Source organism: Paralichthys olivaceus, chromosome 22, assembly GCF_024713975.1.
Source record: "Paralichthys olivaceus isolate ysfri-2021 chromosome 22, ASM2471397v2, whole genome shotgun sequence".
Lineage (NCBI taxonomy): Eukaryota > Metazoa > Chordata > Actinopteri > Pleuronectiformes > Paralichthyidae > Paralichthys > Paralichthys olivaceus.
In genome coordinates, this window is record NC_091114.1 from 9,219,395 (window position 1) to 9,234,136 (window position 14,742).

At 42.6% G+C, this 14,742-nt stretch overlaps 2 protein-coding genes across 2 annotated transcripts in view; one reads left to right on the forward strand and one right to left on the reverse strand.

The window, feature by feature from the left end:
• Window positions 1–1,379: 1,379 nt before the first annotated feature.
• LOC109634777 (cytosolic beta-glucosidase) lies at window positions 1,380–5,510 on the reverse strand. The gene is made up of 5 exons (XM_020095468.2): window positions 5,305–5,510; window positions 4,400–4,624; window positions 3,486–4,285; window positions 2,612–2,735; window positions 1,380–1,656 (listed from the first exon to the last, which is right to left on the reverse strand). The coding sequence occupies exons 1-5, from the start codon at window positions 5,357–5,359 to the stop codon at window positions 1,451–1,453; spliced, it is 1,410 nt and encodes a 469-aa protein (XP_019951027.2). The 5' UTR covers window positions 5,360–5,510; the 3' UTR covers window positions 1,380–1,450.
• A 1,354-nt stretch (window positions 5,511–6,864) lies between these two features.
• Window positions 6,865–14,742, forward strand: part of adgra3 (adhesion G protein-coupled receptor A3) — a 28,530-nt gene continuing 20,652 nt past the window's right edge. The window contains exon 1 of the mRNA XM_020095733.2: window positions 6,865–7,850. Within this exon, the coding sequence (XP_019951292.2) occupies window positions 7,636–7,850 (215 nt within the window). The 5' untranslated portion in view covers window positions 6,865–7,635. The remainder of the gene's footprint in view (window positions 7,851–14,742) is intronic.

The window sequence follows — 14,742 nt, forward strand, 5'->3', positions numbered from 1 at the left end:
TATTGTGGTTAGGGAGTTGCTTTAGTTGTTTGTTGTTAGGCCAACAGTGTCCGTTTTATTAATCAAAGCAATGCAGCACGTGAGGGCACATTGTTGAGGAGTGGTACAGTACAACAGTGCAGCTCTGCAAGACACCACAGGGTGACACTGTAGGCTCACAAACATGCTTCCAAACTCCTCACTGAGTCTGATCCTCTTTCTGTTTACTCATGTTCTACTGGTTTTCCATCAAACTCAAACATCTGTCAACATCCTCCTCTTCATCATCTGTACACAACTGTGCTACAGCGTAATGAGTATGGCTCTGCCTGCCGTGCACATCCACGGTGCATTGTTCAGCACTCAATATAAATAATCCCACCTCAGCCGCAGTATGCACAGAGGAATCAAGAGAAATCCTGCAGGAGGCTTTTCGGCTTGTTCCCCTCTATTCTCCCTTCAAGTGGAGAGTTTGCACAGCTGTCCGCGGGGAAGCACAAATGGCGCCCCGCTCTCTTCCTGTGGCAGGACATCTGTTGCTTTCAGCTGGCACCCCTTCTTAGTCAACTCAAGTGTGCTCTGTGCAGCCTGGCAGCATCATAATAACTGAGCTGACTGTTGTAGTTTATCTTATTATGGGTCCGTTCCCATGTGATAGGTGCAGCGGTTGAGACGTTGTGTTGAATGACAATAAGGATGACGAAATGTGCTGGATTATGTGATTTGATTTCCCCCCTGATTTCAAATAGGATCAGAATCTACAATCAAAGAAATAATGATTCTGATTAATCAGAAGCATTAATCCAAATATAGAACTGATTTTTTGGTTATTTGGTGAAAAAATACTTTTTTAGCTTATGCTTCTTTGTTCTGGAACTTTTCCTTTTTTTTAGTTTTAAATAGGGGAGATTCTTTCATGTCAGGCACCTCCCTCAGGTACTGTTATTGGCATGTTTAAATTCACAAATTAAATTGGCTATTAGTGGGGGTGATATGGTTTGAGGTAGAGACTGGGTTGTCCACTAACCAAAGGGTCGCTGGTTCGATCCCCAGCTCCTCCAGCAAGATAGAGAACTGCAAATTGCCCCCGACGGCTGTACAGACAGTGTATAAATGTGTGCGAATGTGACTTGAATGTACAGCAGCTGCCTTGTGCAGATCGACAGGAAATTGGGCATTATATGAAATATAATACTAATTTACATTGCATTGAATCAGTCCAACACTCAATGCATGTCTTTACTTCACAACCTGAAGTCAGATTTCCTACAAAGACAGCAGAGTGAGCTCACTCTGACTGTTCCTTTGCCAATTTCTCTGAGTAAACTGAAAAACCATTCAGAGACGATGATGGTGCTTTCAGGTTTGGTCCTGATTGGTTCAGAAAAAAAACAACCATGCAAACATTGCTCGTTTATTAAGATTGTGTTAAAAAAAAAAGTCCAGCATATTCAGTCCTTTTCTTCCATAGTCATTGTACATCAGTCTCTGTCTTGTGTTTCATGATAATCTTGGCGTATTCCCGTCCAGACCGGTACAAGGTTCTCCTCAGCTCTGCGTCTGAGAAGTCCACGTGAAACAATCCAAAGCGGACACTGAATCCGTCGGCCCATTCAAAGTTGTCCAGCAGCGACCATGCAAAATATCCACGCACGACGACCCCGTCTTCCTCTATAGCTGCAAAAGAAAGTGTAAACACGGAGAATGAGTTGTAATTTTGTGCACGCTCCCACTCTCTGCTCAGATAGCTACGGCAATCTAATTAAACCACGACTACAAACATGACACGTGACAAGATAAGCATCATTATTAAGTATTCTAAATCAAGAGCAGGGTTAAAAGCTTGTTTTTATCACCTCAGCAAGCCGTGCATTAATTGTGGTTTCTATTATTGGAAGGGAAAAATTCTTAAATTAAGGGATTTTCGTCAGACAATGTCAACTAATAACATGAACTATGGGCTTTATTTTATTTAGCTTTATTTATCATGGCCTTTTTAAGAGCCAGCATTTTCATATCTCTAGCAATAAAGAATACACAGTCTGGCCAGATGGTGGCGCCAAAACAAACAATACAAATATTTTCTTCTGTTGTCTTAGCTGAAGAAAAAAGTATTGCACATCCATGGTTTGATATTCAAAGTTGCAATTAACCCTTTTTTAATTTTTAAGCAAAACCTGCTCAGGGACATCTGAAATCGAACTAATTTTATATCAACAATATCTTTGCAAACACTGACAGGATCACCAACCTGTGGATGGGTGAATATTGCATATATATGAATATACCCTTGAATAAATGAGCTTGCAATAAGCACATTTCAGCTCATTTCTCTCCCTCAAGGTGTCTAGAAAAGTGAGGTATAATCAAAAAACCTTGACGATACAGAAACCAATCTCTGCATTCTGAACTTGTGAGATGGGGCTTGAAGATCTGAATTTACACCCCTGATCATAAGAGGGTTGGTGGTGCATCACATTACCTTTGGTCCTGCTAAATATCATTCGTTTTACAGGAGCAAATTGCCGAGTATTTTTATTGGCAGCTGCAGGACTGACATTTAACTACTGTTTGCTAACGGCAATTTGCTTGTTTTATTTTATTTCTCCCGTGTGGATTTAGCAGACATTACCTTTAGCCACTTCCAAGATGGTGTCTTTAAAAAGCTCACCGCGCTGGACGTCCTCGATTTGCACCGGCCCCACCTGAGAGAAGCCATTCTCCGTGATGTAGACCGCTGGGTTGTTGAACGTGTCCTGTGAAGTCACAGGGCCAATATTATTGTCAAACAAGGCATCACAGCTGTCAGACGTTCCAGGGAGAGACAGATTGGTCTACAGTGTGCCGTTTAGCTGCGTTTCGACGGTGCCAAGCTCAAACTAATGGCCTGTGACAAGTCACAACAGCAGGAAATTGCTCGTTTGCAAACACTTTTCAGCAAAGTAACTGTTTCATTCAATGTGACAGCACTAATGAAGCATCAGTGTGTTTCTGGAGGTGTTAAAAGGAGATTACTGCATACGAAATCAATAGCAAGACACTAAACAAATGTCAGAGTGTTCTCCTTGTTTGGTTGAAGGTGATTTGTCTTGTCGGTCAATTCGGTTTGATGCTAAGAGAGCAGAGAAAAATGACTCCTCAATTTTTCAACTGAATATGTGTGAATGTGGATGAGCCTTGTGAGGGCACTTTTTTTTTAGAGATGTGGACTTAATCTCTTTGCAGACACAAGTTTCCCTTTAACATATGAAGAACGCATGCATGGGTCCTCTTTTTCGATATTTGTATTATCCTGCAGCTCACGCAGGCTCACTCGTACACTGTCTAGACATTTTTTATGAGGCGCCTGGCAGAAGAAACTCCGGAGAATGTCAGGAGCAACTGACTCAGACATTTGCATTCTCACATACGGCTGTATGAAAAAAATCCTGGAGATTATACAGAGTTCAGTGCATGTCTTAGACTAACTTCAGTAAAATTAACCTGAGTTTGGGTTGTAATTTTACCTTAATGTACTTAAGAAGTTTCCTTAGGCCACCAGGCACCACAGCCAGCCAGGACACCCCACAGATAAACCAAGATGGATCCATAACCTCCTCTGCATCTTGATCGCTCTTCATACACATCTGTACACGACCTCCTCCAGCCTTGACTTTACGGGATGTGTAGTAGTTCAATGCAAAGAAGTCTGCAGTGCCTAAAATGGCAGGTTCGTCCTCTGAGAACCTGGGCAGCCTTGAGCTGCCACTGTATCCCAACTTCTCACTCTGAGAGTCGATGGCAGATCTCATTATTTCTGGATAATCTCCAGTGACAAACAAGGGCCAGGCAAACCATCCTAGCGTAAATGCAAGGTCACGTCCAGTAGCAGCCTCATCCTCCTCACAGCCGGGGCGGAGCGGCTCGAGCCAATCGCTGTTGATGGCCAGGGACACCGCACCCTTCTGCTTTGGCCTAAAGAGGGAGTTGTAGCTGTGCCAGGCCATGGCGTGGGCGCGCAGCATGTTATGGCCGACCAGGTAGGCAGCAGTCCCCGGCTCTTTTAACCCTGGAGCATGGACACCGTCTTCGTGGCCCAGTTTGGCGCACACGCGTGGTTCGTTAATAGTGATCCAGAGTTTGACACGGTCGCCGAATGTCTGGAAACAGAACTTGGCGTAGCTGTCGAAGATGGTCGCTATACCCGCTGATTTCCAGCCACCCTGATCTTGGAGAGCTTGAGGCAGGTCAAAGTGGTAAAGCGTGACCATAGGTGACACATTACAGGCCAGCAGGTCATCAATCACCTTGTTGTAGTACTGTACACCTGTCAGACAGTGAGGCAGCACTGTTGTTAATGATAAAACATAACCAGAACCAACACATAAGCTGTTTCCATAATGTCGTTTTCGATTTAGGTGTGACAGGAATATGGAAATACCTTTTTGATTGACACGCAGGGTGGTCCCGTCAGGCAGGAGGCGGGCCCAGGAGAGGGACAGGCGATAGTGCGTCAGTCCAAGCTGCTGGATACACTCCAGGTCTTTTTCCCACAGCTCGTAGCTGTTACACGCCAAATCTCCATCCTGCTCCTGAAACACTCTGCCTTCCTTGTGACAAAATGTGTCCCAGATACTTGGTCCCTTGCCGTCGGCCTGCCAGCCACCTGAAAACACACACACACACACAAAGGGTTTCATAAACGTAGAAAGGATATTGACAGAAAGAAAAATGACTAATGTTTCTGCAGGGACTTTGAGTACGTCTGTGAATTTATTGCAGCTTGTCTCCAGGAGCATCATTATCCTGTGATGTCCCAGTCAGTCTATATTGCTTTAATTTTTTTTCCAGTGAATTCCTATTAAATCAGCTGCCTTATATTTTGACTCGTATTTTTATGACATTTGCGACTTGTGAGTCGCATAATAATATATCAGAGGTAATGTAGTTAACAATACTAATACTGTATTGGTCATAATTGAAAATCACATGATATTCAGGCATGAAGTCTCTGGTTTGAGATCATTTATGCTATTTTTTTTTCCTGGTGTACAACATTTATAGGGAGTGAATGCAAACCTGTGCAGTCTAATGCCATTAAATACAACATGTTTCGAATAAATACACTAAAAGTTCATGTTAGACAACAACGCGATAGAAAATACTTAAAATATAACAGCACACGTTAAGATCCTTAAAATCTTAAGTGTTGAAGTATTAAAAATAGACCTGAAACGAGTTATTACCTCAACAAATTCAATACTTGTTGTCTTATATCAGTATTACAGAGCTGTTTACTGCATCCAGACTGACCACGTGTTGTTGTTTGTGTTTACTTCACCGTACCTTCTATTTGATACGCAGCGGTGGCCGCTCCCCACGCAAAGCCACGTGGGAACATTTTCCAGAATCACAACATTAAATCAAAGTTGCTCGAATGTCTAATCGTGTTATGTTCGGTTTACATCAGAAACATTCAATCACGTTGGATTTTAAACGCTCTTCTTCCGTAAACATGCTCCGACCAGCAACCGCTCCGGGATGTGGTGTTTACTTCACCTCGGACAAATTGATATTAGGTGCCAACTAACTCAGACCATATACAATATCTGTGTGATTGCTAGACCCTCAGTGTAGCCATTTATTCTGCAGCTGCTAACAATAAGCTACAACTACTTTTATTTACAACGCTTGGACATTTAATTGTGCTTAAAAGTTGTTGTTACGTCTCGATATTACAACTCTACTGAGGAGCACTGAACGTATCATCATCACTGCTGCGTGGTCACGTCACCACCACGTCGTGGACGTCCACTTTTATTTCTTCACTTAAAATAATCTTATAAAATAATTTTAATCCCTGCCTGAGTTATTATATCCATCGTCTTTTTTATTCTAATCTCATATTTTCTTCTTTGTCTTTATTCGTCGTCTTCTTCTTTATTTTCCCTTTTCTTAATTTTGTTTTTATTCCTCTTCTTTATGCGTTGTCGTCTTCTTCATCTTTATTCCTCTTCTTTACTTAACTGATGAATATCAGTAAAAAAAATCCTGAATATTTGATTTGATTTGAAATTTAACTCATAATGGATTTTATTAATAGCTTCTAATGGGTTATGATGATGTCCCTTGGTGAGTTTCAGGTTTGAAATAAAAATCTATACACATTCAACTTTCTAAATATAGTCCATTCAGCTGTTACAACAATGTTACATCCTGCACGCTGACAAAAAAGGTCAAAGGTTGCTTTTCAATGAATGTCAAGCCTCACATATCCTGAACACAATAAGACAAGTGGAGGTGAATGCATTTAGCCTGGAGGTGTTCCATGACCTGTGATCGCTCACTTCAATGCTTTCCTTTGGTCCAGTTTACTAAAGGATAAAGTGACTCACTCGACCTGGTCACAACACAAGAAAATGAATGGGACGGGTAAACAAATCATGGCTATTGTATGTGTAAAGAAAAACAAGACTGAGACCAGAGGTGAAGGAAGAATTCTGACCGTTTACTTAAGTAATAGCAGCAATACAATACAAAAGCATAATAGCACTCAAAAGTTACTTTCAGGATTCCTGTATTTAACAGTGCACGTAAAATACAGCAGTTAAAGTATCAAAAGACAGCATCTGTGGAGTATAAAGTATAAAAACTGATGTGATTGAATGTTTCTCAATTATTTGCGATGAATCAAGTTGTATATAAGCTTGTGAACTGCAGTTTTGTGTCTTGTTCTGCAAACTTTATTCATTTGATCCTTACTCTTAGATTATTTGTGATTGGTGTTTGTTCAGTAAAAGCTTAAAAACCCCTAGAGATCAATGTTTTTAGGTATAGGTGAAAATATATAAAGTGTCAAAGCAGGTCCAGGGGGGGGGCTTTTATTTTGGAGCTCGGCCCGGATGTGCTCCTCGCTCCGGCGGACTTGACGAGTCTGAGCCCGGGGCAGGACCATGGGAGCAGAGGAGGACTTTTCTCAATGGACCGGAGTTTTTATGGACACTTTCCAAAGACACGGAGGAGCCGAAAGAGACACAGCCGCGGCGGGGACTCTTCTGAAACTTACGGGCGAAGTTTTATTTAGTGTTTGGGAGCATTTTCAGCCCAGTTTCAGCTGAAGAGGTTGTTGTTTTGGCACTTTTTCCTTTTCCTCCTCCAGATTAATTTCCTGTCGGCGCCTGTGGAAAACCGGAGAGTGGAAAGTTCACTCGCTCGGGTTCAGGATACAGTCTGGAGTAATGGACGTGAGAGTACGTGTTCATACGGGGAAAAAGTGAAGTTAATGCGGATAACCTGGGATGACGACCTCCGACGCCGCCGCCGCCTCCCACCGAGGGAAACACAACACCGTGACCGGGACCCACGCTCCGGGCAACAAAGAAACCCTCTCCGCTCCCGGGCGAGTTCTCTAGGAGTCTTCGAGCAGGTTTAAAAACGTGGATTATTAAAAACCTGGAGGGAGGGAACACCTCCCCACAATGGGACGGGGATTATAGACGAGTGATTCGGCGAACAAAGGACGAGTGAACGCCGCCGAGCGAAAGGGAAAAACAGCCTTGCGAGAAATGGAGGAGGAAGGTTCAGTGGAGCCGAGCAACCTTTCCCTCCACAGTTTGACCCGCTAATCTGTGTTTAATATCGAAACGATCCCAGGCTTCGACCCGGTCGTGTGCGAACATGAGGGTGGAGGTGTTGTTTGTGATGTTGCTGCTGGGTGGTGGCAGCAGAGGAGGTGGAGGCTCGGTGCTGCTCGCATCTGATTGTAAATCATATTATGAACGCTCGAAAGGCGCAGGGAAGAGCCCGAGCAGCGACAGGAAGGTGGTGTGCAGCAACATGGAGCTCCATCAGGTGCTGCCCCCTGACTCCTTCCCCAACAGGACAGTCACACTGTGAGTATACAGGGGGGTGGGGGCATCATCTTGTATTTGTACAAACACCCAAACCTTAGGGATGGAGGGTTACACTGATATAAAAAGTTAAATAAAGGGAATTGTTGGGATAAATGTCCAGGACTCCTTCCTCAAGAGGACAGGAGGTGTGTCATCTCAACACCAGTACACACACCCAATCACCTAAACTTTAGGCTGGACGATTTAGCCAAAAATGATACTGACATAAAAAGTTTAATATGGGTAAATTTTGGGATTAATGTCCAGGACTCCTTCACCAATCATGACGAGTGTACAGGAGATGCATCGTCTCACAGTATACAAACACCTGATTACCTAAACTAAGGCTGGAGGAGTTTGCCAAAACTTAGGAAGGAGTCTGGGACATTTATCGCAATAATTACCGATGTCGATTGATGGGAAATATCGACAGCATGGTGAGTATACAGGACAAGGAGGTGCATCATCTTACGCTAGTACAAACACCCACTCACCTAAATTTAAGGCTGGAAGATTTAGCTGAAAATTATATTGACATAAAGTTTCACTTAGGGAATTATCGCATTAAATGTCCCGCACTCCTTCCCCAAGAAGATGGTCATCATGGGTATATAGGAGATGCATCATCTTACTCTGTGAAAAATATCACCTAACCACAGGGACAATATGGCCAAAAATTAAAAAGATAAAAAGTTTCGTATCAGTCGATTGGTAATTATCGTGATAATCGTTCAGGGCTGCGTCCCTAGCAGGACAGTCATGGTGAGTGTACCAGAGGTGCATCATCTTGCACTGGTAAAAGTGCATAATCACCTAAACATAGGGACTATGCAGTTTATATCAAGATAGTAGTTCCGTCCATATTGGTAGGGATCGCGATAAATGTCACATTTTTGCTATAAAGTGTAAAGGTTGTGGTTTTAAACTTGATGAAACATCTGACAAATCTAAGGTAGATCATTATTTGACTTTCCAGCCTGTCCTCAATGTGCTTGGACATACAACAAAGGCAATGCATTGATATATTGAATATGACAAATAAATATCTATACATTGCTTATGTGCAAACACAGTGTAAAGAGTTTTAAATTGTCATCTGGATATCATTTTTGGCCACATCATTCATTCCTAATTACAAACTAAAAAGATTTAGTTTCACCGCCACACATCGAGTGATTCATGATTTAGGGGAAATTCCTTATCACCACACGTGTAAATCTCTTAAAAGATATATATGCCATGACAAGTAGTACACCAAAGCTATATGTGTCAGCCGTATATCATTCTTTCACAGGTGCATACTGAAACAGTGTAAATGTAAACCCTATGTAACTCTAACCGTCCGTCTCTCTGTAGTGTCGTGATTCATACACAGGAAGATATTTTGGCTGCTACGACATGAAATCTCTTGCCATATCTCCAAGGCATTGTAATAGATTAGAACGCTATGAATTACCCCTTGTGCTGCTTCCCCCCCTGGCTGGGCTATACACAGTTGGATGGGGTTAGAGTTAGTTTTCACCAGTGCTGTTATTGATAATGTGCTTCTGTGAGCCTTACCTGCTGTCAGTTGTTAGTCTGTGTGTGGCCTCCAAAAAGGACAAAACACATTCTGACTCAAGTGGTTGGCAGATTTTCCTCGCAAACTATTTCATGACCTCATTCGGCAAATGTTACTGCAGATTTCTAAAGCTTTCAGCCTGATTTGATTAAATTCCACTGTGATTTAGACGTATCATAGCGTCCCACAGAACACAACAATCGATACAAAAAGCTAGTAAAAAGGCCAGAAATTCAAAGCTGTGCACACAGAGCACTTGTGCTTTGTGGTGGTGGTGAGTGATGGGGGGGAATATGAGAATACTAGGGCTCAGTGCAGGAGTAGAAAGCAAATAATAGACTCCAGGGAGTGAGAGGAAGACAGAAAGGGGGAGGATTGACTAGCAAGTTACGAGCTAGAAACGCATTGCAGTGCGTTTGCATGTTTTGACCTGTTAACCACAAATCACATGTAGACCACTTTGAAGCATTGTCCAAAGTCATGGGTTTACGAGATTTTTCACTTTACCGTGCGTCCATTCCCAGGTAAGCCCTCAGCTGAGTGGTAAAACTTAAAAGAAGAAGACTTACCAATCTGCATTGCCACTAAAATAAACAGAAGCTAACTGGGTTGAGGACCTGCAGGGTTGCTGTGGATCCTTTAAAAAGTCTTAGATTCAATTTAACCTAAAACAAATGTATCTGAAATTCTTTTTGGGCTCGTCAACATCAACGATCACCATGACAAATTCTATACTCTGCCAGACTGAATGAGACAAATTATTTGTGCTTGTCATCTGGTTAAGTTTATGTGCTAAAGTAATGCCCTGCTGGGTGGATAAGTAGTTAGTTAACAATACGTGGCTGGTGAGCGATGAGTACTTATGGTGGTTAAGGCCAGTGCCTGGAAGTGGTTATGAAGCAAACACTGCTTCATGTCTTTCTGACTTTGTCAAATTTAACTGTAGACACCCTCTACCTGGATCACCCAAGTATCATGTGCTTGCAAATCAGTTTTTACTTACCTTAAATAATATGAATTTGCATGAAAGACACGTGGATGTGAAGTGTTGAATTTATTTTATCCTCATCCCATTTCCTTCCTCTTTGTGGTGTCTTTAATAACCTCAATGTCCTCTGTGATATTTCTGGAATTTCTCTTTTAGTCATAATCTCTCCTGTGGTCATTTTGTTAGCCTTCCCTCTGGTCCCGCTCTTCGCCTTGTCTGCGTGTTTTCAGTCATCCACATTGTTCTGACAGTGATGGATTGGAGGACGAGCATGGAACCGCATGATGTAGCATTGAGCTTTAAGCACTGTAACGTGGAGGATAGCCTCCAAAGACGACCATGGATGTAATTAGAGAGCACAAATGACAAAGAGTGCAACTCCTTCAAGTTTCCACTTTTGAAATTCTTGTTTGTCATCGACTGGAGGAAAACAACAAAACAAACTTGAGGATGCACATTCGTCACATCTCCTGGTTGACAATAGTGGCAATCAAACAGCCATTTTGGGTTGAATTTAGGAGCCTCCTCAGTCAGTGTGGTGGCCGTGGGGTTGACTGTGGTCTGGATATTCTGTAGCAGGTCTGGATATTCTGTAGCAGGTCTGGACTGCAGTGGAACATTAGTTATCCTAGTTAAGCCAAAGTACATCCACCATATTTGGCACTGACTACTTTTCTCAATATTGAATTATGCAACACTTAAGGATGCTGTAATTTAGTCAAATTTCAAGACATTTAAAGCGCAACCCAAGAGTGTTGAAATTGTGTTGAATGCTTGAAACAAGTCCTTTGGGTTTCTGTGGCTATGAACATGATTAACACATACCCCTGTATCTAACCAGATTTGGATCCTTTTCCACTATTCAGTTTTGGGGTAATGTTATTTCACATATTTCCATCTGGCTGTTTTCCAATTTGTGTGCTGACACACCTTGTTGTGCTTGTTAATTAAAGGCCTTCAGCAGAAATGGCAGTAGACGCTAGATGTGATTACAGGCCCATTCCATTCATCACACTTAACCTCCTTCTTTGTACTGGAGATTTCCTGTTTTCCTTCTTCGGGGCTTTAAGAACAAATTAAACATGAAGCCCAGGCTTTTTAGATGAGTTAAAAAAAGATGTGAACCACAAGCACACGTCTTTGAGAGTTTTCTCAACTATTATGGGGAACTCATTGAACCGGGGGATAATTGTTTTGACTACATGCCAGACGATTTACCCCAAATTCTGTCACATGGTGGGTCTTGCCGTTACCGCATCTTCTATTTTAACCATGCTTGTCTATACATGAGCAGTCACACAGCTGAGGGGCTATTATTTCACCACAACTAAATGATGCCTGGTATTAGCATACCCTGGGATTGAATACATGTAGTTATTCAGTTCAATTCTGCTCTGAATGCCTCTCTGTAGGGGGAAAAATGAGTGATGCATTCCTGCATTTGTGCTCTCCGAATGATACCACATGCCTAAGTAATCCGAGAGGAAATGACACAAATGTGTTTACAGCTGACCTGCCCTCCTATGTCAGTGTAGGCCATGGCTAAAATAAAAAGGGAGTTGAATTTAACCTTTCCCTCACATGGAGAGATAAATCAGGTTGTGTGAGCAGTCTGTGCGAGTGTGTAAATGCGTGTAAGTCTGTCAAAGTTTTATCCTACATACCCACATAGGACAGGAACTGTCCACATTTAAGCTTTCTGTGCTCACGCAGCTCATATTTCTTTGAAGGGCTTGTTTAGTGTAGCCAGGATTCATTCACAGGAGCACCTGGGTTGGACAGTGCAAATAAGCACACCTGGCTTTTGCCTTTACAGAGAAGCACAGGATTAATTTCAGGAAGAAAGCTGGGATTTCCTCCCTCGCTGCAGGAAAAGCTCGCTGAGTTTGATGACACGTCGGAGTGCAGTAAAGTGTCTTGTTTAACGGCAGTGCAAACTGGGAGTTGAGGTTACATTCTCATCTGGTTTCCGTGAGACTTTGCTTCCGTGAGACACAGTTTCTCTGTGGATGTCAGATCTGAGAAGTCAGTTGACATAGATACATGAGTTTGGAATGTGCGATCAGTACCTCTGTCAATCATCCCATTTGTTTATTCTCCCCAGCATTGAGAAGCAACTATGTCATGCTGGGAGCCATTTTGAAGTGCTTGTGTAACTAGAACGCAGGTGTCTGCTGTCATGCATGTCCTAAGAGGACGTGTCTTTGTTGCTTTCAGTTGGTCTGAAGGAATGCTCCCGTGTTTTTCACAGGAGTTCTGCGGTGCTTTGTGGAAGAAAGCAAAATCCCAAAGGCGAGGCACTGACAGCTGCAGATTTAGTCTCTTCATAACCTTTCATTTCACAGACCTGTTGAGCTCTGACTTTGCCAAGTTGCCCCGAGTGTCAGTGATTCCCACACGAGCAATTCATTTTAATTTGTTTGACATGAGCTCAGGCAGGGTGATACCTTGTAGTCTGGTCTTTGTTCATTTTATCACTAATCTTCTTTTATCCTAGTGTTTGCATGGTGGGATCATTTGCTCTTTCAGCCAGAGAGCTATAAGGTGCATATATTGCTTAAAGCTTTGCCTGTTTGATGGTGAAGGAGAAATTGCAATGCCTACGACTTCCAAAGATGAACGGTCCAAAAGAGAATATATGGCAGTTTTGGTGAATTACTTGAAATTATGATATTGCCTTCATATGTAATAGTTCCCAAATCCCAATATTTTACAGAAATCTCTTCATACTCATCATTTGTGGAACAGTAAAGTGTTAGATCACCGCATGAATCACAATGGCAAGTTGCACCACCTCAGCCACTGGATCGTTTCCCTTTTCCACCTGAGCCGAGGCCCACTTTTCCATCCACTATATTCAGAGGACGTCACTCTAGAAGGATTTTTTATGAGCTCAACTGCAGCCTGAAACTTATTTGGAAACCTGTTGAAGGCTTACAGCTCTCGGCTCTCGGGAGTTCTTTGTCTGAAAGCCTCCTGAGCACAAAGCAGGTGTTGAGAGCGCACCAGTCAGCTTTGTCCTTTAAAATACTAAGTGCCAGTGTTGGCCATTTGCAGTCATCCTCTGGATAATGTTCCTTCAGCCAGAGGCATACCTGTTTGCAGCTGTATTTTCTCAAGTGAAAAAGAACTCTATCTCCAATGGTGTCATATTTACTCACTTTGAAGGCAAAATGAAATCTAGGCCAATTCATTTTACATTACTCGAAATTCCAGTTTTTCAGAGGCAGCGTTTCCCCTGAATGTCACAGAGATTTATAGCATCTGTATCAGGAGACAGAATGTGAGATTCTGGAGGAGCCCCCTGCTGCACCACGTCCCTGGCCCGAGCTCAAGCAGGTCTTATCTATGCGTCAAGATAATGGAGACTCCTCTCCTGCGTCGTTTGAGGCCTTGCTAAAGAAATTCCTGACCATTCTCTAGTCTAGGAGTCCTCAGGCCGCCATCCAGAGACAGGCGGTTAGGAAGCAGACGGTCTAGCTGTAGACGCCCTGAGGGCAGTGGAGATACTGATAGTAAAATGGCCATGATCCATGCTGATTTGAGGCTTTTCTATATGCAAATTACTAGCTGTGGTGTTGCTTTCTCGCTGAAGCAGTGGGTGTAAAGAAGACTCAGCTGTGGAGCGAGAGCAGTTTCCAACATGCAGAGGTCACACTCCTGTCATGAGGAAGAGGGAGGGACAGGGAGGGCAGGAAAGGGGCTCATGATTCTCAAGAGAACTCTCTTTCGCAGATTTATTTTCACAAGCCTACGAGTCACGGGGCCAGAAATGGGAATTTATGAAGCCAGACTAAAATGATTCCAAAGACATGTTATTGTCAATTAGTTTTCGAGTCTGTAGACTTAATTATACAACTTCCTGTGAAGACGGTAGGTCTGTTGCTGCGTGCAACTTCAAATGACTTAATTTCAGTAATGAGGATTCTGTCATTGCTCTGTCTTTTTTTGCCTTAATAAAAGTTTGTTCGTCGAACAGGAAGAGTTGCCTTTATAGATGCATTTTATTTATGTGTTGAACTCAAGATGCTACTTTAATGTCTTGTGCATCAGTTCCTGAACACCATCAGCAGCACAAATTACATGTTTGTATTGCTGTTGTATTGTAAAAAGAAAATAATTGTAGATCATGAGCAGTCCATGCAGCAACAAAACAGAGGAACTGCATGAATGTTATTGCCCACCCCCTATATCCGTACATTCCTGAATTCAGCGAGCCCTCATGATAAATGCATCCATGTGGTATGCCAAATATTCTTCTACACAAATTAGACTTTTGCGACCAGTTTCGGGAAAGCTCTGTATTTCTGCCCTTATCAGATCATGTCTGCACACAGGCAGTG

Coding starts and splice junctions, on each gene's coding strand:
- LOC109634777 (XM_020095468.2), bottom strand. CDS start 5,359: ATGTTCCCACGTGGCTTTGCGTGGGGAGCGGCCACCGCTGCGTATCAA. Junction 4,625..5,304: donor CGCTGCGTATCAAATAGAAG/GTACGGTGAAGT, acceptor GTGTGTTTTCAG/GTGGCTGGCAGGCCGACGGC. Junction 1,657..2,611: donor CATCTTGGAAGTGGCTAAAG/GTAATGTCTGCT, acceptor TTTCTTTTGCAG/CTATAGAGGAAGACGGGGTC.